We start from the raw sequence: 23,995 nt of genomic DNA on the forward strand, positions 1-23,995 counted from the left end.
CCATTGCACAGCACTACCTTAAAGAGCAACTCATAAAAAAGCAATCTTCTGATCTGGCTAAGAAGAATTTGGTTGTCTTCTGTATCAGATAGTCCTTGAAGATTTTCATGAACAAACGTGTCTGCTCCCAGATGGCTGTCTGTAGCTACAAAGATTGGAACAGAAATTACTTGAATACAGCCTGAAATCCTGATTTCATATGAAAACTATTGTTGCATGCCACCCCAATCTCAGAGCGGTGCAAGATTCCAGGGGTTCCAGACGCTTACCTGGGGTTCTTGTTTTCTTTTGGGAATGAAGCACAGTGGAAACTCAGATCTCTTTATGATACAGTATATGGTTTGTTCACGCACATATACAACCTGAGCCTGATGGAGGGGCTCCCTGTATTAACACCCCAAAAGTGTCTTCTTTCTCCCATAGCTGCAGCCTTGGATTCAAGCAGAAATCGGCCATGGCACACTCTTATTTCCTGTCTGCAGCTTTCCCCTGCTAGATCACACCACAGCAAACTCTGACCTCAAACTTTGTGCTTCTAGCTAAGAGCTGGAGGAGGGTCCCCTCCCATTTGTAATCTGGCACAAAGCCCCCTCTCTTTCGCTATCTTAATGGCCCATCACCCAGGTGATTGCCTCAACACAGGGAGCTAGCCTGGCTTATATTCTAGCATTGGGGGGGGGGGGTTATAGCTGGCTGGCACCCACAAACTCATAACAATACACTTACGAACGACTCGACAACCGAATTTTTCGACTTACTTGGGGGTAATGGTCGCGCGCTTACGAATGTCTCGACATCTGAAAAAAACCGTGGCGGTTTTAGATAGGGATTTTTCAACTTATGAATTTTTAGATAGGGTTGCTTCGACTTACGAATTTTTCCATTTCCAATGCATTCCTATGGGAAATCGTGTTTCCAATGGCATTTTTCGACTTACGAACTTTTCTACTTACGAAGGTGCCTTCGGAATGGATTAAATTCGTAAGTCGAGGCACCACTGTATTTCAGCTAGGTATGCCAGGAGTTAGTTGGCAGTTATACGGGTATGTTGCTCATGAATCGAGCAATAGAGATTGAGCAAAAATCATCTGACTTGGGACTGAGTAATAGCTCCCTTGAGGCAACTGACGCTTGACACTAGAGACATTATTAAAGACAGAAATCACAAGAACCAATCTCTGCTGAACAAACAAGTTGCAGACGGAATTAATTCCAATTATCTTGCTTATGTCCTTGTGTGATATGAGTGATTAATGAGATGAGACCTACTGCTAAATCATTTGGAGTGTCTTACGAAACCATTTCATCACCGTCATCATTTTTTACTGAGAATTTGCATTGCAGATAAGTGTTAAGCAGCAACTGTTGGTAAGGGTTCTGCTGAGTCTTCTATGCCATGCTGTCTGAAAGCAAAAGAAAATGCACAGTGTGAGTTCTTGAGAGAACAAGTAACTTCAACCAAGGAGGATTTAATACCCTTGGGGACTGAACCCTAAATCCAAATTAACTGTGCCCTTTCCCAGATTTAGAATAATAGAATCTTAAGAGTTGGAAGGGACCCAAGGGTCATTTAGTCTAACCCTCTGCAATCTCAGCTAAAGCATCCATGACAGATGGCCATTTAACCTTCTGGCAAGCCATCTTCAAATTTTATTTTATCTGTTAAATTTGTATACCATTCTTCATCCAAAGATCTCAACCTCCATGGAGAGAGCATTCCACAAAGGGGAGCTGCTGAAGAAAATGTGTGTTCTTGTGTTATCACCTTCCAGATTTCTCACGAAGGAAGCACACAAAGAAGGGCCTGAGCTGATAATTGCAGGGTCTGATTCAGTTCATATGGGGAGGAGCAGTCCTTAAGGTATTGCGGCTCTGAGCAGTTTAAGGCTTTATAGTTCAAAACCAGCCCTTTGAATTGGGCCCAGAAACTAATCAGCAGCCAGTGCAGTCAGGGCAGGATTGGTGTAATATACTTAAATTATCTTGCCCCAGTGAGCAACCTGGCTGCTGAATTCTGCACCAACTGAAATTTCTGTAGCATCTACAGCGGCAGCCCCAATGCACAAGTTGCATAATGTAACCTAGTGGTTACCAGAGCATAGACAACAGAAGTTAGGCTATCCCTGTCCAGGTAAGAGTGCAGTTGGGCCATCAGTTGAAGTTTATGGAAGGCACTCGGCGCCACTGAAGCCATCTGAGCCTCAAGCGACAGCAAAGGATTCAGAAGTACCCACAATCTACGTACCTGCTCCTTCAGAGGAAGTGTGACACCATCAAGAGCAGGCAACCTCTCATCCATCTGATCTAGGGAACCACCCACTAACAGTCTTATCTGGATTGAGCTTCAGTTTGTTGGCTCTCATCTAGTTCATTACCAAGGCAAGACAACTGTTCAGCGTATCCACTGACAGCTGCAGATGTAAAGGAGATGTAGAGCTGTGTGTCATCAGCATATTTCTGACAACGTATTCCAAAACGCCAGATAACCTCACTCGGCAGTTTAATGTAGAGGGAATAAAATTGAACCCTAAGGAACTCTATGGTGAAGCTTCCACGGAGGTGAAGAGCACTCCACAAGCATCACCCTCTGGAAATGGCCATCCAACTAAGACCAGAGCCACTGCAAAGCATTGCCAGCCATCCCTGACTCAGAGAGCTACTCAAGAAGGATAGCATGGTTAGTGGTATCAAGCTGCTGAGAGGTTGAGGAGCATTAACAAGGACACATTTCCCCTGTCTCTCCCAATAGAGGTCATCATACAGGACAACCAAAGGAGTTTCTGTGCCAAAACTGGGACTAAACCCCAATTGAAAAGGTTCCCTACTTGCTCCCTCTCCCTAAGCTCTGGAATATACCAGGAAGCCAAATGGGCTCCACAAAGCAGGAGAGGGCACTGGATTTGCACATTTATCCAAATACAGTAAAACCACGGCAGGCAGCAGTATTGCTTCCTGCATTTCATCAGTGGGATTTCATAGTCGAGAGACAGCGAGAATCTAAACTCATGGTGATGAACAAGTTTGAGAAAAAGTTACAAACTGGTTTGCTGGAGTTACATCTGAAAGCTCACTTGCTGTCATGTGATCCCATGACAGTTGATACCCATAATCTATAGTGGGTGGAGAGCACCACTAATACCTGTTGGCACACCTTGCAGCTTTGGTGAATTAGATTGAAGTAATCACTTGATGTAATGGCAAATTCTTAAATGGGAGTGCCTGATCACCTCATCTGTCTCCTGATAAATCTCTATGTGGGACAAGAAGCTACAGTTAGAACTGGATATGGAACAACTGATTGGTTCAAAATTGGGAAAGGAGTACGACAAGGCTGTATATTGTCTCCCTGCTTATTTAACTTATATGCAAAATTCAGGAGAGTACAAAATATGGTCTGAAGCTCAACATCAAAAAAGCTAAGACCATGGCCACTGGTCCCGTCACCTCCTGGCAAATAGAAGGGGAAGAAATGGAGGCAGTGAGAGATTTTACTTTCTTGGGCTCCATGATCACTGCAGATGGTGACAGCAGTCATGAAATTAAAAGATGCCTGCTTCTTAGGAGAAAAGTGATGACAAACCTAGACAGCATCTTAGAAAGCAGAGCCATCACCTTGCCGACAAAGTTCCGTATAGTTAAAGCTATGGTTTTCCCAGTACAGTGGTACCTCTACTTACGAATTTAATGCGTTCCGAAGGCACATTCGTAAGTCGGAAAAATTGCAAGTCGAATCCCATAGGAATGCACTGGGAGAAAAAATTCGTATGTCGAAGCAACCCTATCTAAAAATTCATAAGTTGAAAAAATCCTATCTAAACCGCATCCAAGATGGCGGACGGAGCTCTGTTCGTAAGTCGAAACATTCGTAAGTAGAGTTATTCGTAAGTAGAGGTACCACTGTAGTGATGTATGGAAGTGAGAGCTGGACCATAAAGAAGGTTGATCGCCGAAGAATTGATGCTTTTGAGTTATGGTGCTGGAGGAGACTCTTGAGAGTCCCATGGACTGCAAGAAGATCAAACCTATCCATTCTGAAGGAAATCAGTTCTGAGTGCTCACTGGAAGGACAGATTCTGAAGCTGAGGCGCCAGTACTTTGGCCACCTCATGAGAAGAGAAGACTCCCTGGAAAAGACCCTAATATTGGGAAAGAGTGAGGGCACAAGAAGGGGACGACAGAGGACGAGATGGTTGGACAGTGTTATTGAAGCTACAAATATGAGTTTGACCAAACTGTGGGAGGCAGTGGAAGACAGGAGTGCTCTGGTCCATGGGGTCACAAAGAGTTGGACATGACTAAACAATAATCACTTACAGCTTCTGGAGTTCAAATGCTTTATTCATGCAGGAACTATTCATAGGATGAGTGAAGATAGAAAAATAGCAGACATGTTGTCTGGAGAGGACAGCAAGCAAAATTGCTAAGCTTTTAGGGTGGAGTTAACAGAGGTTACAAGTAAGTGCTGGCTATGTTGTTACACAAACAGTGCCCTCTAGTGGTTTAAAGCTACATGGATCAACTATAAGCTTAAAAGAAGGTAATGTACATTTGCTTTCCTCCAACAATATCAGGTGTTTCCTGTGGTCTATCTCCTTGGATTTTCACAAAATGCATAATAATAATTGCAGAATATTTATAAAGTTACAACTCTAAATGGAGATCTAGTTTCTTCCCAATTCTTCCAAAGGAAGATGTTCTTATTCATGACCACGCAGAAAAACCTTTACAGCAAATATGGACAAACTGGACAATTCAACAAACTGAAACAATAAAACTATCCATAAAACTCTAAAAGCAATGAAACAATTTATCAGACAGACAATTGATTAAATGTTGACTGGGTTGCACCCTAAAGAAAGCCTTCATAAACAGAAAATGTCTTCAGTATGTACCAAAACATATTCACTCAAGGTATCTTTCTGATTTTGTCTGGTGATTTGCAACACTAAATGGGCAACCCTTTCACATGTGTGAATTACAGAATATGGGCTCCATTTTGTACTTTTAACTGGCATCAACTCAGGTTGTCATTAGCTCTTCCCTCCTTCAGAAAGATCTTGTGATGAAAAACCACCCCAAGTCTTCACAGGATAGCCTGTGTATGAACTTGTACAAAATGGAACAAAAGGAAAGAGCTGAGACAAATAGAAACTTAACTGTCACTAAGATGTGCTGTACTGTACCTCTGTTTCTTCAAGTGCATGTTGCAGATACAGTATGTAAGAAGCTCCCTCATACCGAATCAAACCATTGGTCATCTAGCAAACACATCATTGTCTATGCTGGCAGAAGCACCTCTCCAGAGTTCCAGATGAGGGCCTTTCCCAGCCCTACCTGGAGATGCTGATTGTTGAATTTGAGACTGTCTATAAGCAAAGCATGTTTACCATTGAGCCACAGTCCCCTCTTCAAAAGGACTAGGGCAACAAATAGTGTGTATGTTGAAATCGAAATTTCTTGTCAACAACTTATGAAACTAAGTAGGAGAGAATTGCTCTGTTGTGCATTTATATATTTTACTCCGTATCTGCATGTAATCAAACTGCCATGGACGCTCCGAGGCACAGAAGCTACTTGAACTCTGGTATATGGGAAGAATCTGGATTATGGTGTCTATTCTGTTATTTTACAGCTCCATGTAGGGTTAAACCACAGAGCCTAGGGTTTGCTGATCAGAAGGTCGGCGGTTCGAATCCCTGCGATGGGGTGAGCTCCCGTTGCTCGGTCCCAGCTCCTGCCCACCTAGCAGTTTGAAAGCACATCAAAGTGCAAGTAGATAAATAGGGTCCGCTCCGGCGGGAAGGTAAACGGCGTTTCCGTGTGCTGCTCTGGTTCGCCAGAAGCAGCTTTGTCATGCTGGCCACATGACCCGGAAGCTGTCTGCGGACAAACGCCGGCTCCCTCAGCCTATAGAGCGAGATGAGTGCCGCAACCCCAGAGTCGGACACGACTGGACCTGATGGTCAGGGGTCCCTTTACCTTATAATTATTGCTGATGAATTTTAATGCCAGAGTAGGACAGAGTAGTCCTGGCAAATAGAAGGGGAAGAAATGGAGGCAGTGAGAGATTTTACTTTCTTGGGCTCCTTGATCACTGCAGATGGTGACAGCAGTCACGAAATTAAAAGACGCCTGCTTCTTGGGAGAAAAGCAATGACAAACCTAGACAGCATCTTAAAAAGCAGAGACATCACCTTGCTGACAAAGGTCCGTATAGTTAAAGTTATGATTTTCCCAGTATTGATGTATGGAAGTGAGAGCTGGACCATCAGGAAGGCTGATCGCTGAAGAATTGATGCTTTTGAATTATGCTGCTGGAGTAGACTCTTGAGAGTTCCATGGACTGCAAGAAGATCAAACCTATCCATTCTGAAGGAAATCAGCCCTGAGTGCTCACTGGAAGGACAGATCGTGAAGCTGAGGCTCCAATACTTTGGCCACCTCATGAGAAGAGAAGAATCCTTGGAAAAGACCCTGATGTTGGGAAAGATTGAGGGCACTAGGAGAAGGGGACGACAGAGGACGAGGTGGCTGGACAGTGTTCTCGAAGCTACGAACATGAGTTTGACCAAAGTGCGGGAGGCAGTGCAAGACAGGAGTGCCTGGCGTGCTATGGTCCATGGGGTCACGAAAAATCGGACACAACTAAACAACAACAACAGGACAGGACAATTGGGTTATTTGTAGGAAAAGTCTTCTCCATTGAAAAATAATATAAAAACCAACTACTATTTTGGATAACTGGTTAACAACCCTAATGAAGAATTTTAGTTGAGTAACCATACACCTTTTGATTTCTTTATTAAATTTACGTATTTCCCAATCTCAGCATAGGTGCCATATTTTGAAATATCAGTTGGAAGTATATTTTTAATGCTGTCATTCATTAGAAATATTATTTTTTAAATATTTTTCATATTGGAAGTAACACACCAAAAGCAAAATAGTCTCAGAAGTAAGCAAATCTGTCTTCCTTAACCTACTTAAATATTGTCCTTGTTGATTAAAACTGTTCCCCTCCACTTAATCAACAAGGGTTTTATCTTATTAATCTACCAGCTAGGATAGATATCAGAAGTCTGGAAATGTGGCAGAAAGTTTGGTGATATTATTCACGCAAGTGCCCAGATATATAAATGTTGCATTATGATTTATACAACAGAGGTGCTGATTGAATGTGAAGTATCACTCAATTTAGTTAGGAGGTTGTTGTTTTTTGCTGTGCCGTTAGGAACTACCGTAGTCAGTATCATGGTCACACTTGAGTGTGACTTAAGTGTTGGGTACTTGCGTCAAGTTGGAACAGTAAACAAGTTTACATCTTTGGTTATCAAGAAAAAATGCTGGCTATTAGGACATGGATAGCAGAGTACTTTAATGTTGCTACTAAGCTGTACAATGGTACCTTGGTTTGCAACCATTTTGGATTACAACTGTTTTGGATTACAACCACGTCAAACCCGGAAGTGTGTGTTCCTTTTTTGGATTACAACCCTTTTTTTTTTTTTGGAGGCCCCATTGGCGAAAGTGCGCCTTGGGTTACAACCTGTTTTGGTTTACAACTGGACCTCCGGAACAGATTATGACTGTAAACCAAGGTACCACTGTACTCTGCTTCTGCTTCAAATCTGTGATTAGCTATAATAAGTGTATTGATCTTGAGTAAGACTTGTTGGTATATACCTTAACACTGAAATCTTCCGATAGGGGTTCCATGCGTATTGGCAAGGATTTTATCCTCTTCACGAAGAAGGAGAACAGTCTCACTTGCCTCTTCTTGTCTCGCACATTTCATGAGGAAGAAGGAATTGATGAGGTTTGCAAACATTTTGTGACTTTTAGAAATCAAACAGTATATACAGCTGTATTAACTTAAGCCATGCTCTTATTACGTATTAAATATGAGGTCCTCCGATTATTATTTACTATTTTACACTATCTTAAATTTGTTTCAACTTTTTGCAATATACAAATTACAACTACTAATAATAATAATATGATTATGAGCCAGCTAAATCAATAATGGAAAACCTTGGGAGTTTCTTGAAAGCTTGTTGGAGATGACCTTCATTAGACGATAGTTAGTTTTGGATTGTCTACTGCAGGGATGAGGAAGCATTTTCAGCCCAAAGGCCACATTCTTTCTGGGAAACCTGAGGCCCACGTGTCAAAAGCAGGCAGCACATTTAATACGAAGTTTACCTTTATGCAGTTGGGTAGTTTCTATGTGGGCTCAACACATCCCTTTCTGCCCTCAGTCCAGGCAAGCCAAAAGCATCACTCAAGTTCAAGGACACATTGCAGCTAGCCCAAACATTCAAGGATCCAAAGCAGGGTTGATTAGGCCTTGGCGGGTGGAGTGCCTTTTTAGTGGAGGATCAGTTTTATAAATTGGGACCTTTTAGAAGTTGCAGCCTTACTTAATAACAGTTTGAAAGTATCCATTTAAAGTCTTTTTTCTTTTCTTTTTAAATGGTAGGTAATTGTTCCACTGCCCACCTGGAATGCTCGTACTGGGGAACCTTGGACAGACAACATGGAGAAATTCTCCATTGAGACTGAACTAATTTACAAGTATTCTCCCTTTAAATCAGAGCAGGAAATAATGGAACAGTTTAACAAGATCTCTGGGGACAAAGGTGAGAATATAATCTTCATAAGGTCAGAGTTTTGTGCCCCCCCCCCAAAAGCCCTATACAGTGGTACCTCTACTAACGAATGTTTCTACTTGCGAATAGAGCTCCGTCCGCCATCTTGGATGCGGTTTAAATAGGATTTTTTCTACTTATGAATTTTTAGATAGGGTTGCTTCTACTTACGAAATTTTTCTCCCCATGCATTCCTATGGGATTCGACTTACAATTTTTGTCGACTTACAAATGTGTGTTCGGAACGCATTAAATTTGTAAGTAGAGGTACCACTGTATATGCCAAATTTGATGCTTGTGTGTATGATAAGAGCCTAATGCTTATGGGTTTTTCCCTGCAAAGAAGGAATGGGTATATGACTGAGTTAATATTGTTGTATCTGATGCCTCAGGGACTCTGGTGATAATCTTCAACCTCAAACTGATGGATAATGGTGAACCTGAGCTGGATGTGACCTCAGATCCCCGAGACATCCAGATGGCTGAAACACCACCTGAGGGAACGTAAGCTTGATGCAACCTAAGCTTCATGTCTAAGTCTGTTTCTAGGAACCAAATTACTTCATAGGGAAGGGCATCCCTTGCTTGTAGCAGCTGAATTATTTTTGTGCTTTGGTGCAAGTAGAGGTTCTCTGTCTTCATTTAACCCTTCACGGAGGAGATTGTGGGTTGAATGACTCAGATATAGGAAGTATAATTTTATGGGCTTGTGAGCACTCTGAGATACAGGGGAGTCACAGCTGGCTCTTGAGGAATGTTTAAATTCAAGGCCTTGAGAAACAGAAAGTTGGGAATGTGTGAATGTTAACACATGGAATGTAGTGTTAAAGCCATGTCCACATTTAATCCTCTTTCAAGGAAAGCTCACTTCAGAGTTCTCTTAACGGGCTTACTGAAGAATCTACCAAGTTTGGCTGCATGTATTAGCTTTCTGTTGTTTGTAGTTGCCCCGTCTCCTCCCTCGAGTTCCTTCTCACACACAGAAAAATTAGGAGAGTTAGGGATTCCTCTCTCAGTTTGCACTAACTGTGGCAAAAGTCAGAAGTGGAGGGGGGTGGGGTGGAACATCATGCCTGCCCTGCAGTAAGACCAATAATTTCACAGCAACCTTCAGAATAAGGGCAGAAGCCATGAGAGAGATTCTCATGGCTTCCGACTTCCTCCAAAGGTGCTACAAACACAGAGGTAGGAACCTGTCGCTCTCCAGACACCTCTGGGGAAATGAAGACAGATTCACTTAGCTTTGAGTTAGGTGGGGGGGAAGAGCGTAAGGGTTGTCATGTTCAGCCCAAACCAAATTGATTGGGTGAAGACGTATGTCCTTACCTGGGTTTAACTGGGTTGCCCTGACTCTCTTTGCACCCTGGGAATGTGTGAATAATATTGGTCTCCTTTTCTACACACGATGATGATCAGCTAGTGAAAGGGTAGAAGGCTGCTTTTAAGGGGCTGCGGATGGTTTTCTGCCTTCTGCCTCCTTTGACTTCCTGTCAGGGAACCTGTGATTTCTGCATTGCAGGGGGTTAGACTACATGACCCTTGGGGTCCCTTCCAACTCTATGATTCTATGATCTTTTCCCTCTTTCAGGAAGCCAGAGCGTCGTTCCTTCCGTGCTTATGCTGCTGTGCTCTACATTGATCCCAGAATGAGAATATTTATCCATGGACACAAAGTGCAAACTAAGCGTCTTTCCTGCTGCTTATTCAAGCCTAGGTATGAGTCATAGCCAAGGGTTTACTTTACGAGGGGGCTGTTTGTGCCTGCTTGCCACAGTTTAGCAGCAGGGTGAAAAAGTTGCATAGGGCTTGTCCACACTTACCTTTTGCCCCACACTTTCCAGGCACAGGCCTGTGCTTTAAATCTCTGTGTCAGCACTCCCCCTGCTCCCCCCCTCCTCTCTTTCTCTGTGAAGTCTTCTCTTTAACACTGAATTGGAACAAATGACAAAGGGACAAAAAATAGTGCTCGGACACAGAGCTTTAAAGCATGGACCTGTGCCTAGAAACGCGGCACAAAAGGAAGACTGAATGAGCTCAGAATGAACAGTGCCATTTCGCCCCTGCACAGCACCTCATCTTTTCCAAATGTAGGATCATTGGCCTTGCCCTCTTCAACCTGTGGGAAGATGCTGGCTTTGCCTCTCTGCCCACACCGCCTTGCTTACAACTAATATCATATAACTACTTAGTTTATTCAACAAATAGTCTTGATCCAGGGCTCCCAGTTTTTCAAAGTCTCATAGTTATTTACACCTCCAGCACCCCCGTTACCCCCTTGCCTCTTAGCACCCCCTAGGTAGCACCCCTCGGGGGGGGGGGAGTGTACCACCTACTTTGGGAATCACTAAATTACATTATCCCGATAAAGGACTTGCTGCCTAAATAAACTATACAATAAAAGTGATACTTTTATCTGACTTCAGGGACTTTGGGTCAATAGTTGTATCTAAAGATTGCTGTTTAACACAATGTTTTCTCTCTCCTGCCTCTGCCCCCTCTGGCAGGATGTACAAATATACTTCCAAGCGGTTCAAGACCAGAGCAGAGCAGGAAGTGAAGAAAACAGAGCACCTGGCTCGGATTGGTGAGTTCCAGGGCTGGGTGAGTCCGCCCATCCATCTGCTGCCTCAAAGTTCTGATAGCCGAAGTGATTCCAGTCCAGTCCTGCTCTTTGTGTTCCTTGAGGAATTTTTCACTTGATCAGCAATCAGATGGGCATCTACAAACACACACACATTGGTCTTTACCTTTGTCAGGTCATTCCATTAAACTGAATGCACCCGTATCCTGTCTGTTTTCTGAACCAGGTTCCCTAGGTCGGCTCATGGATATCATTGGAATAGAGGTAGCTTCTTGCTTCTGCTGTGTAGATTCTTGCTTTTTTCTGATAAACTACATCTAATTCAGTTTCCCCGAGAGCCTGGATTTTTGTTTTTTGTTTTGTTTTGGTTTTGCAGTTCTGTTTGCATTGATTCTACTGTCTCTTTGCGTTTTCAGCTGAAGAAAAGGCTCGGGAAGCTGAGAGCAAAGCCCGTGCTTTGGAGCTGCGCTTGGGAGGGGACCTCACCAGGGAATCCAGGGTAAGATCTGTAGTGTCTGGTGGTGTCATTCTGTCTCACCGCTACCATTGTAGAATGCTTTTTTAGGGCCACTGAGGAGAAGTTGTGTGTATAAAAACACAAACTTTAGGTAGTGCTCCACTGTTCAAGATTGTGTAACAATTTTAAGAGTGCTTCACATCCACAGGTCATGCTGCGCCAAGTCCAGGACGTGGCAATAACCATGCGTAGAGAAGCAGATGTTAAGAAGATGATCAAGGAAGCAAAGCAGCGGTGAGTGGCAGAGCTCCAGTTCTTCCATGCCTCTTGTTTTGTTCCCCTGCTCAAGGGCGTACCCACCACGGGGCAAGTTAGGGCAGCTGCCCTACTCTAGAAGCAGGGCTGGTGGGCAGAGGCGGAGCACAGCCCGGCGGAGCGCGAGTTCGCCATTCCCGCCGCGCCGCACCCTCCCTCCAGCTCCCCGGCCCGCCCTCAGGCAAGGCCAAGCGCGGCGGGGAACCAGGGAGCGCGGCGCGGTGGGCGGGAACGCCGAACTCGTGCTCCGCTGGGCTGGGCTCCGCCTCCGCCCACCAGCCCTGCTTCTAGGGAGGGGCACAGCCCGGCGGAGCGCGAGTTCGCCGTTCCCACCCGCCGCGCTGCGCCCTCCCTCCAGCTCCCCATTGCGCCCTCTGGCAAGGCCAAGCGCGGCGGGGAACCAGAGAGCGCGGCGGGCGGGAACGCTGAACTCGCGCTCCGCTGGGCTGGGCTCCGCCTCCGCCCACCAGCCCTGCTTCTAGGGAGGGGCACAGCCCGGCGGAGCGCGAGTTCGCCGTTCCCGCCCACTTTGTGGCCCCTCCCCTTCCGTGCCTTGGCCCCTCCCCTTGCCCCCCCCCTAGTTTTGATCCTGGGTACGCCCATGCCCCTGCTGATAAGCAACCCGCAAGTTTTAATGAGGTATGGACAGTTCTGGATTTGACCAAAGTTGAAAAACACTGTTGGCAATCCAGAGATCATGCTGGGTGTAACTGCTTTTAGAGCTTTTAATTGTTTTTGGAATGTTTAACTGACCTAGAATGTTTTTGCTTTGTTTTCAAGAGGAAGGGCAGGGTATAATATCAAGAATTCAGCAAAAAAGTCAGAATTTTTGTCATGTGCAGACCCACATTTGTTGTACACTCACCCTTTTCTCGTCCATACAGTTTCAATCCCCTGTCTCTCTCTCTCCCCCCCCCCCACTTTCCAATAAGTAACCCACAATACACTTGTTATTTGTTGGAAGCATTTGACATGTGCGCACTCCTGGGCACTGGGAAATATATTGGCTGTTCTGTGCTTTGCCAATGGAATTCCAGCCTTACTTGCTGTCTTTTCTCTACATCTTTGTTGCAGAGCCCTCAAGGAGCCAAAGGAGCTGAATTTCATCTTTGGCGTGAACATCGAGCAGCGGCATTTGGATGGGATGTTTATCTATAACTGCAGCCGACTGATTAAGATGTATGAGAAGGTGGGCCCGCAGCTGGAGGGTGGCATGTGAGTTTCTTGCAGAGACCTCTAGTTAGTTCTTGCCTTAATGACAGGTAAAGTGAATCGGCCTGTTTCCTCCTGTGTTATGTGAGTCTTGATCAGCCCCATCCCCACCCTCATCTTCCACTTGGTGTATTCTGTACTTTAAAAGGAAATGGAGCTGTGGCAAATCACGTTCTGCAAGTTGTATAAATTATGCAACTTCAGCTCATTGCACAGTTATTTTGCATGCTTTATTCAGTTCTTACTATCTTAAGAACATAAGAATAGCCTGTTGGATCACGGCACCTAGTCCAGCATCCTGTTCTCACTGTGGCCAACCAGATGCCTCTTCTGGAAAGCCCAAAAGCAGAAATATATGTTCCAGGGATATGGAGAAAGCACTTTCTCTAATTCCCTCTGATTGCATATGAATGGTTAAATATATTGTGAGGAGTAATCCATTGTTGGTTTTGCATGTATATCCTGAGTTGCATCTTCTAAATTGTTAAAGGTCCCCTCAACCACGAGTTGAAACTTCAAGGAAACAGAGATTTCAGGTAGTGAACTGCATTGTTCATAAGAACAGGAGGCAAACTGAGTTGATCATGGTGCCCAACTGATCCTAATTGCAATTTGACAGAGAGCCTTTGCTCTGCACATTACACAGATGATCTTGTCAGGGTGACATTCTCTTAGATTAGATAACCTGTTTCCAGCAGTACATTATCATAGGGAACCATCTGTCCATGTTGTGCAGAGATGCATGTGCAACTCATGATTACTAGAAACAAATGCATGTTGTTCGTGGCACAGCATTAACTGGAAGCTTCATCTGTGGACAAATTTCACAGCTGCTGTAGCAGCCAGTTTTGTTCATTCATTGGGACCCTGTTTGCTGGAGCCTTTAATTACATCAAGCCTTTTCATTTCAAACATAAGAAGGGCCTACTGGATAAGGCCAAGGACCCATCCAGTTCAGCATCCAGTTCTCACCCAGATGCCTGTGGGAAACCAGCAAGCAGGACCCAACCACAAGAGCACTCTCCCCTCCTGCGGTTTCCAACAACCGGTATTCAGAAGCATGTTTGCCTCTGACTCTGGAGGCACAGCATAGCCATTGGGGGTGGTCGCCATTGATAGCCTTCACCTCCATGAGTTATTCCATCCATGATAATTAACCCCGCTCCGTCTGCCCTTCACTGAACCAGGTTCATGTTTGCTGTAGTGGGAAGGAAGGAGCCTGTCTTTTGACTCTGTCCTCAGGCCGGAAGTTGGGTTGCTGCCTACAAACTTATCACTGTTGTGTTTCCTCCCACTCAGGGCATGCGGCGGTGTTGTCGGAGTGGTTGACGTCCCCTACCTGGTTTTGGAGCCGACACATAACAAGCAGGACTTTGCCGATGCCAAGGAGTATCGGCACTTACTAAGGGCAATGGGAGAACATTTGGCTCAGTACTGGAAGGATGTTGAGATTGGTAAGCTGCTCTTGCAAGCTGGTGGGAAGTTGGGCATGGAATAATAATATAATAATAATTTATTATTTATACCCCGCCCATCTGGCCGGGTTCCCCCAGCCACTCTGGGCGGCTTCCAACAAAAATGGAAGGGGAATGCTAGGAACAGGGAAGGGACAATGAATAGTTATTACATTTTGCGTGTGCGTGTGTGTGTGTGCGTGCTCGCTCGCTCGCTCATCTTGATGTTTTCTTTCTTTTTAAACCCTCCAGCTCAGAAAGGTATAAGCAAGTTCTGGGATGACTTTGGCTATTTATCTGCTAACTGGAACCAGCCTCCATCAAATGAATTGCGTTACAAGCGGCGGAGAGCCATGGAGATCCCCACCACCATTCAGTGCGGTACGTCTGGTAGTGCTGAGTTTCCAGCATTCCAGGATTGGAAAGGGGTTTGCAGGGAGTTGAAGCCCCAGCAGTGGCTTAGGCGGCAAAACAACCAAAAATATAGTGATAAAAGGCTATATTGACACCATGCATATTCAAAGCATGTGGCTTCCGCCAAAGAATCCTGGGAACTGATTTCTTAATTTTGCTGGGAACTAGGAAGTGGGGAGGGGGTGGGGTTCCAGCCCTCTCTTGATGTTCTTTTTTCCTGGGGGGGGGGGAGCAAAGAAACAACAGGCATATCATTGTCATTATTACTTTTACCCCTGCAGTCATCATCCAAGTACCTTCTCTCCTCAGGCGGTCTGGAAGCTGGCAACATTAGAGTGGTGGCTTCCCGCATGTGGAACACGCTCCCCAGGGAGACTAGCCTGGAGCCATCATTGCATATCTTTAGGCACCAGACAAAAGCATTTGTTTTCCACTAGGCCTTTGGCTTTTAATTACCTGTGGCTTCCTACAGTGGGTGGGATGTTTTAATGTACAGTAATAACTCCACGAACGTCCACCTTGTCTAGCGTCCATTCTGGCGAATGTCCGCAGCAAACCCAGAAGTACAGTCATACCTTGGGTTAAGTACGGTGTGGGTTGCGTACTTTCAAGTTGCGTACTCAGCGGACCCGGAAGTGTTTACTTCCGGGTTCTGCCGCATGTGCAGAAGCGTTCTGCGTGCTTCGCACTCTATCGGCGCTCAGGTTGAGTACTTTTTGGGGTGCAAACGGCCCACCCCAGAACAGATTGAGTACTCAACCCAAGGTACCACTGTACTGGAACGGGTCACTTCCGGGTTTGCCGCTCGCACGTGCACAGAAGCAGTAAATCACGCTATACGCAGAATCGCAAACCGCTCCGCGCACGTGCGCAGACACGCCACTTTGCCCTGTGTCCTTTTCAGCTAGCGGCCAGGGCTCTGGAATGGATCCCGGCCGCAAAACGGGGTACGACTATAGTTCTTTTAAAGATTTGTCTCTAAGATTTTTTAAATGCTGGCTTAAGTGTATGTACACGTTTGTTTCTTATTTAAAATATTGTAAGTCACTTTGAGTTGCTGTGGAAAAAAAGCAACTAATAAATTTAATAAATAATCCAAAATTTATGAATCATTCCAAGGTGATTTACAATATAATCACATGGAATAAAACAGTTGCCTAAAAAGCAGTTAAAACAATTACATATTTAGTGTTCGTTCACATTAACAAGTCCTTGCTTGCAGGCCCTGGGTGCAGAGTGGGTTTCTTTCATCTGGCTTTGCAATTTGCTAACGGCATGATTTGTCCTTGTGTCAATAGACTTGTGTCTGAAATGGCGGACCCTCCCCTTCCAGCTCAGCTCTGTGGAGCAGGAAAACCCAGACACCTGGGTTTGTTCCATGAACCCCAGCCCTGATCAGGACAGGTGAGGATGTGTTATGAAGCTCTCTGAGCCCTCTTAATTTAGTAATCTGCACAGCAGTCTGTAAGAGCTAGCTTGCAACTGTGCAATAGTAGTTGGGGTCCATATTTGACAGAGCCATATGTTTTCCCATCTTTGCCATAGGAGGGTTTTTTTATAAACCCAGGCCATTTAAAATAACCCACATTCTTCTAATCTGATCTTCTCAATCTGTTATCTGAGCTTTCTTGTGTATCTGCATTTATTAGTTGTTACATTTCTCCTGCTCCCAGAAAGAGCTATTTTATGCTGCTTACCATTGTTTTGAAATTTGTATTTTTTTAATTATAAAGTAACCATCTTGTATTTTCTGTAAGCCATCCAGAGAACCTATGTTTTTATGCTGCCATGTAAATAAAGTCAAGGGAGAAAGACATGGGAGACCATAGAAATCATTCAGGTGAGAGATGCAATGGAGCCTATAAGCAGGACCTGGGCTCAACATCAACTTCCCTCCTGTGGTTTTCTGCAGCTGGATTTCAGATGCATTTACTGCCTCTGTGGAGGCAGAGCGTAGCCCATCAGCGTTACAAGATGTTTTACAGGCTTGACAACTTGAGCCCACATCTTTTCCCCCCTTGTCCTTTCATTCATTGCAGAGAGGAGCCTGTATGGTGTGGAAGCTTAGCCTCTGGACAGAGCAGGTGTTTCCCGAACTTGCTCTGGGTTTGTTTGTTTACTTGCGCTCCTGTTCACATTCTTCATCTGCCTTGGTAAAGTCTTCCTACTTTCTTTTTCTTCTCCCTGGCAGGTGTGAAACTCCTGAACAGAAGCAGAAGGTTCCCCTGTGTGTGCTGCGGAAAGAGAAGTCTCAGGAGGAAAAGCAGAAAGAGCTGTCAGATAAAATTCGCCAGCAGCAGGAGAAGCTGGAGGCGCTGCAGGCAAGTCTGGACACTGGGCCCCCCGATCTGCAGTCTCTCTCATTCTTTGCCAGTGACGCTGTATATTCAGTTGTCTCTTTCAAGTGAGCTTCTTGTTGGAATGCTTTCAGGTGGTGGCAGGGTCATAGAATTACAGCCACTAGCCACTAGGATATTATATGGGCAGCCAATGCCCCCCCCCCCGGATCTTGATCTGCTTTTGTGACCCCACCCACCCCCAAATTTGAACTGGAAATTCTCCATTTTTGTTTCAGCCCTACATAGCAGCAAGTGTTGTGGTTTGCAGATGTAAACTGAGCCAGTAACAGATAGAGAACTTGTGTTGTCTTGAAGGTAGCACGATTTCCCATATTAACTCACTTTCGGCTACTGGTGTTGCATGTGTGTGCAAACCAGCCCCTCCTTAGTTTGTAGCAATCTCAGCCTGAAAAGCATTGCCCCACCTCACCTAGTGGGGCTTCACTGAGTCATCAGGCACTTACTACAATTTCTCAGGGACGAAGCGGGTCTGTGAGGTTTGCTAAGGGAGTAGGTTTCAAGCCAGCAGCGGCTGTTCTTAACACAATGGCTTTGTTCCATCTGCTCCGCTCCAGAAAACTACTCCAATACGTTCCCATGCTGACCTGCGGAAACTGCCCTTGGAAGTCACCACCCGCCCAACACTAGAGGTGAGTGCCACCCCCTTCCATTGCTGCCTGTACACCTGTTCTCCGCACTTAGCCTGAGCTGACTTTGCCTTTTCTCTCCTCCTCCTCCTCACAGAATTCAGATCCGCTGAGCAGGCCGCAGCGGCCACGCTCTCCCCCTCTGCCAGAAGTGATTCGAAATGCTCCCAGCAAGCCTCCTGCCCCACTGACCACTTCCAGGTCCACTGGCCATCAGAATAAGGGGCCCCCACCACGGCCAGCCATCAGCAGCTCTAAGCCGCAGAGTTTGGTCTCTAGGGAAGATGCCAGGTTTTCCAAGACGCAGAATCACATGGTGGCGACACCCGGGAGGTCCGCATCCACCCCGGTCAGGCCCGCCTCCAAGCCTGCAGCAAGTGGCAGGGTGCCCCCTGCGCCTCTTCAGAACGCCAAGAGCCACCACAGAACCCCCAGCCCAAAACCTGCAAAGGGACAGCTGTCGCTGAAGAAATCGCCTGTTGTGAAGCACCCCCAGGTGAGGCACACACCTCCTCTGTAAAAACCAATCAGATGCATTTATTATTACAGTCAGCGGCCAGCATTAAGAAACCAGGATAAGAAACACATAGGGTGTCCCTTCAGGGCATCTGGCTACTCTGAGAAAAGGATGCTGGACTAGACGGGCCCCCTTTGGCCGGATCCAGCAGGGTTCTTCTTATGCTCGCCAACTTTGCTTTGTGGAAGGTCTCACATTTAATCTCCAGCATCTCTGGGTAATTGCCTCTGCCTGAAACCCTGGAGAGCTGCTTCCAGTCAGTGTCAACAAGTGTGAGCTTGAGGGGTTCAGAATCAACATAAGGCCCCTTCCTGCCTTCACGTAGCTGTGTTGTGCCTCTGCCTTTTGGAAGTGCGACCGCAGGGTCCGTGGAGCAATGCGTCTTCCTTGTGGTGGTTGAGTGCGTGTCTTAATCTCTGCAGGCTTCAGGTTCCAAGAAGAGAAGCATTAGCTCAATAGAGGATGAATTGGAAGAGGAAATTGGGCCAAGGAAAGAGAAGAGGAAACATGGGCGACACGTGACAGTGAAAGAAGAGAAGAAAGATGCCAACGAGGTAGAGGTGGAAGTGAGTGAGAAGTTTGCAATTACCAGACCTTTAGAAGGCATCTCAAGGCAGCCCTGTTTAGGGAAGCTTTTAATGTCTGATGGATTTCTGTATTTTAGAATTTCTGTTTTTTGGGAAGCCGCCCAGAGTGGCTGGGGGAACCCGGCCAGATGGGCGGGGTATAAATAATAAATTATTATTATTATATTATTATTATTATTGCAAGTCTGGTTTTGCCATTCAGAATCCCTTAAAGTTTCTGTTCTTCGTCCCTGTTCCATCTCCTCTGGAACTTTTGCCAAAGTATGGACATCTATATTTTGTGAGTGAAAACTGTCTGGAGCACGGGCAGGCAACCTAAGGCACATTGGATAGATGCGGCCTAATCACCTCAATCCGGCCCACGAACGGTCCGGGAATCAGCCTTTTTTTACATGAGTAGAATGTGTCCTTTTATTTAAAATGCATCTCTGGGTTATTTGTGGGGCATAGGAATTCATTCATTTTTATTTATTTTTTCAAAATATAGTCCGGCCTACCACATGGTCAGAGGGACGGTGGACCGTATCACGGCTGAAAAAGGTTGCTGACCCCTGGTCTGGACAGACAGTTCTGACAGTCAGATCCAAGACGAGCAGCTAAACAAGCTGAATTTGTCCTCCCCTTAAACTCCTCGAGTGAAGGCTGCCAATTGACAGAGTGCATTATCATGTCTTTCTTCTGCTTGAGCTCAGATATAGGACATGGAGATAAAATCCCTAATTGCCTCAATGTTCTGTATTTCATCTTTAAGCACAGGTAGGACATGATAATGTGTTCCATCAAATGGCAGCCTTCACTCGGTTTCACAACAAAAGCTTTCAGATGTTTATTTTTTTGCAATTAGTAGAAGTGCCAAACCTGTTTTAAGATCACCTTTGTTTTTCTCATGACTTTAACTCCATTAAAATACCTGTCCATTATTTGTCAAGTTTTGACTTACAGTTTCACCTGGAGTTGGGCATTTGATTTATCAAAAGAAATCCGCTTCATTAAGCGGTTAAAACTTGTCATATCATGGGCAGCGATTTTAAGTGGAGTTCAGGTTATGAGAACAACAAGGAAAGTAATCTTAAAAAGGTTTGATGCTTGTGTTAATTACAAAAGCAAATTTGATTGCTATTGTTATGAAACAATTACATGGCTAATTACATGGTCTCCTTAGTTCCAGTGCTCTACCCAATCTAACCACTAGGCAATGACTTTAAGCAGTGATGACTCTTTGTGTTCCTGCCTGGAAATTCCTGCTTTGCTGTGCTGCTATAGCTTAACTCTGACTGCTTCAGGGCTAATGAGCAATCTTCCCTGCATAACATCATAATTAAACTTGTAAAAATCATCAGTACTTTTTCACACAGCACAGAGTTAACTATAGAATTCACTCTCACAAGAAGCAGTGATGGCCACCAACTTGGATTGCTTTAAAAGAGGAGAAATTCACAAAGAATAATTGCTTTACATTTAGTATTTTATTTATTATTATTTCTTGATAAGGCCACCAGTAGCTATTAACTTCTGTCCTCAGTGAGAGGATGACTGCTCTAGTCTTTTGTTCTAGGTGCCAATGGCTGCAAGGCTATTGTGTTTAAGCAATATATTAACATTTTTCTCCATAAGTACTGCTTATCCCCAGCCCAGAAAGTTGAGTGCAAATGAAAATGCGCACAGATAGTTTTTTTGCTGAATTCTAAAGCTAGCTTTTTGTTGGGTCTTCTTTTAGTTAGTAAAGTACTCTATGCTGAGTCTCTATTATCTCTGCTTTCAGCTCACAGACAGCGGAGGGGAAGAAGACTTGGCAGAACTGAAGAGGGCACAGAAAGGTAAGAAATAAGTCGCTTGGTCTCTGCACCTACTTGATTCTTCCAGGGAAGCAAAATGGTGCATGTATTGAGCACCACAATGACTGCAGGTTTCGGGCAGATCTGTTCTACATCAATTAAGATTATAGTCCAGGTTAAAGCAAAACAATCTGGCTTCAAATGCAGCCGCTGTGACTGACCCTTAAACCTGCATAATAATGAATGGGATCAAGCTGTATCTTTTTCTGGCTCATTAAGCGGTGTAATTTCCATGGGATGCAGTTTCTGGATCGAACAGAGAGCTCTGAACGTCAATCCTATTTGAAAGCAGTTCTAACATACTCCCAGGTTTATTTTTGTGCCTGTTGTCCCGTAATAAGGGCATGTTGAGAGTGGTCTCCGACCAGACCTTAAGGGGATGCCAGAACATTTGCTTGCTTTGAAAACAGATGCTTAATGCCAGACTTTCTGCCCTTCTGTGCACCTCAGATAAAGGGCTCCACGTGGAAGTCCGCGTGAACAAGGAGTGGTTCACGGGCCGAGTTACAAATGTGGAGATGGGCAAGAAAGGTATCCGCTGGAAAGTGAAGTTTGACTATGTCCCGACAGATACCACCCCAAGAGATCGCTGGTAATTTTTGTGTGTGTAGAATCATAGAATTGTAGTGGTGGAAGGGACAACAAGGACCATATTGACCAGCCCCTTGCATTGTAGGAATCACAGCTATATTGGGATGCAGGGGCTGTGGTAGCTGCTGCCTCTAGCACAGTGTATAGACAGGGAAAGGGAAATGAATGCCAGCCAGTATTGGTCATCACCATGTAAAGCAAATCTTTGGTACCCAGGGAATGGCTGTCAGCACATCAGTTCGCCGTGGGGAGGCAGCAAAGACTCTTACTCTGGTCTTTAGGAAGGATTCCTTGTGATGTGTCTGTTGCTTCCTTCAGGGTCGAGAGAAACAGCGAGGATGTTCGACTCATGAAGCCTCCCTCACCAGAACTGCGAACTCCAGACACTCAAAAGCAACAGAAGGAAGACGTTGCGCCCAAGCCCTCTACCTCAGAGTGTGTCCGGACTGAGCCAGACACCACCGCTTCCAGCAACAGCCATGAGATTGTAGACTTACTAGCTCAATCTCTCCGGTGAGCCTCTTCGCTAAGCAGCTTTATAGATGTCAGCTTAATTTTGGACTCCTGCTTTTGCTTTTAACATCCTGTTGTCAATGTGGTGTTCTTACTGTATCTGACCTGTTACCTGCTGTGGAGTTTCTTTTGTTGGGACAGAGAAAGTGCCAAAAATATTAATATTCTGTGCCTGAGCAATCTAAACTCCGCAGCCTGTGCCAATGCTAATTGAGTAACTTTGCATAATTTATTCTGCCTTCATTGGGGTTCCACCAGGCATTGCCCCCACCATCTTTGGAAGCATATCTTCAGAATCGCAAGGAGTAGAAACTTGCTGTATTAATGAAAAGGGAGGCGGGGAGAATAAGCTGTGCAAGAAGATGAGCTCTGTACTCTGTAAAATATTCTGTGTTCTCCAAATTGTAATGCACACATAGTCTTGCTCTTCTTAGCATGCTTGTTTTTGTTTGGGCAGGAATTGCTTGCGGTACTTCTTACCCCCAAATTTCCCCATCTCCAAGAATGACCTGAGTGCCATGAATTCAGAAGAGTTAGCAGCTTTCCCTCTGGTAAGTCCTGTGCTTACAGTGGCGGCAAGACCTGAGCTGGTGGCTGCTCTTGCTTCATTCTTAGCTTCTGCACCAGTTGTTCCCTGTTTTTTTTGGGGGGGCACAGCCCACTTGGTTCCATGAACTCATCTCCAGTGTCCCCTACCCAACCCTATGAAAAAGCATTATTCAGAATAGCGGTTTGCACGACCCACTAAGGAAGATAATCACAAAATAAAATCCAGCAAGTTGGAATAGTTACACATTCTTGCTGTTGGAAACATACAGGTGAAGGAAATTTATAGCATAAAATATCCATACATAACTCAGCTTACCAGACATGCACAAACCTTCACCTACCACAGATGTGCAGTAACTAATTTATATGAAAATCAATAGCTATAGCAAATAATTGTCTGTCTTCTGACTTGTGACAATACAGAATTGTAAATATAAATGTGACCAAAGGAAATAGCTTTGAAAGTGATGAGCAGTAAAACTTTAAATATGAAACAAGGAAGGTGTTTGCTTTAGGCTCTAGCCTGGTCAATTGCAAATAAGCATTCAATGCACTTAGGGGGAGCACCTCCAGCACCCCCATGTCTTCCTGTTGTCTCATTAGCGCCCACCTAGGTAAACCTCTCCAGGGGGTGGTACCACCCACTTCGAGAACCACTCCTCTATACTTTGCCAGCTGCCAGTTTTTAGAGAGGCAGAATGCTACCCTTTTAACTCAACGTTGCACTGGCTTTAGTGAGACATTTTTTGGAGTCAGTGGTTATGATATCACCATCCATAATTGTAACCTTTTATAATGTACTAGCTGGCCCTGCCACGCATTGCTGTGGGTTATTTGTGTGATTTCCCCTACCCTGTGCCGATCCATGACATATCCCTGTGATTCCCCCCCTCATCCCCCTCCCTCATCCCTGTGAACCCCCCAACTCTGTCCTGATCCATGACCTATTTTTCCCCCACCCCCTAACCCTCCCACTTACCCCTGTGATTTCCCTCCTCTCCTCTGTCCAACCCCCCCTCCCCGGTTATCCCTGTGACCCGTTCATTTTGCACACAATCATTCCCCCAATGTGCATGTTCTGTAAAATTTTGCCCTGTCCCAACCCTGACTCCCCTACCCACATGTGTTATGTGAAATAACATTTATTCTACCCAAAGGCATGGCCCTGTAAAAGGCCCATATTCAGTTGATTCTATGCTGTGGCCTATTCGGGGGGCCCCCATCTCTCCCCCCCAGGCAGGCCCCTGAATCCACTCAGCCTAGTCTGCAAAGCCAAGGCGAGATACTGTGGAGAGGGCAGGTTTCATCCCTGTGTCTTCCCCTATCCTGTTCTGAC

The 23,995-nt window shown here is 45.2% G+C and overlaps 1 protein-coding gene across 3 annotated transcripts in view; it reads left to right on the forward strand.

Annotated features, from left to right (window-relative positions):
* Positions 1-23,995, forward strand: part of MORC2 (MORC family CW-type zinc finger 2) — a 48,951-nt gene that overhangs the window by 22,873 nt on the left and 2,083 nt on the right. For 2 of the 3 annotated variants that reach the window (XM_035099052.3, XM_088659230.1), the window contains 19 exons: positions 7,708-7,816; positions 8,480-8,639; positions 9,041-9,152; positions 10,237-10,362; positions 11,153-11,232; positions 11,646-11,728; positions 11,895-11,980; positions 13,076-13,216; positions 14,513-14,667; positions 14,920-15,048; positions 16,380-16,485; positions 17,273-17,402; positions 17,996-18,070; positions 18,165-18,563; positions 19,007-19,150; positions 20,934-20,988; positions 21,457-21,598; positions 21,916-22,110; positions 22,568-22,661. In XM_035099052.3, the coding sequence (XP_034954943.3) occupies positions 7,708-7,816; positions 8,480-8,639; positions 9,041-9,152; positions 10,237-10,362; positions 11,153-11,232; positions 11,646-11,728; positions 11,895-11,980; positions 13,076-13,216; positions 14,513-14,667; positions 14,920-15,048; positions 16,380-16,485; positions 17,273-17,402; positions 17,996-18,070; positions 18,165-18,563; positions 19,007-19,150; positions 20,934-20,988; positions 21,457-21,598; positions 21,916-22,110; positions 22,568-22,661 (2,521 nt within the window). Of the gene's footprint in view, positions 1-1,692; positions 1,862-7,707; positions 7,817-8,479; positions 8,640-9,040; positions 9,153-10,236; positions 10,363-11,152; positions 11,233-11,645; positions 11,729-11,894; positions 11,981-13,075; positions 13,217-14,512; positions 14,668-14,919; positions 15,049-16,379; positions 16,486-17,272; positions 17,403-17,995; positions 18,071-18,164; positions 18,564-19,006; positions 19,151-20,933; positions 20,989-21,456; positions 21,599-21,915; positions 22,111-22,567; positions 22,662-23,995 lie in introns of all 3 variants that reach the window. The other variant, XM_088659229.1, reaches the window with a different exon arrangement.

This window comes from Zootoca vivipara, chromosome 16, assembly GCF_965207765.1.
Source record: "Zootoca vivipara chromosome 16, rZooViv2.hap1.1, whole genome shotgun sequence".
NCBI lineage: Eukaryota > Metazoa > Chordata > Lepidosauria > Squamata > Lacertidae > Zootoca > Zootoca vivipara.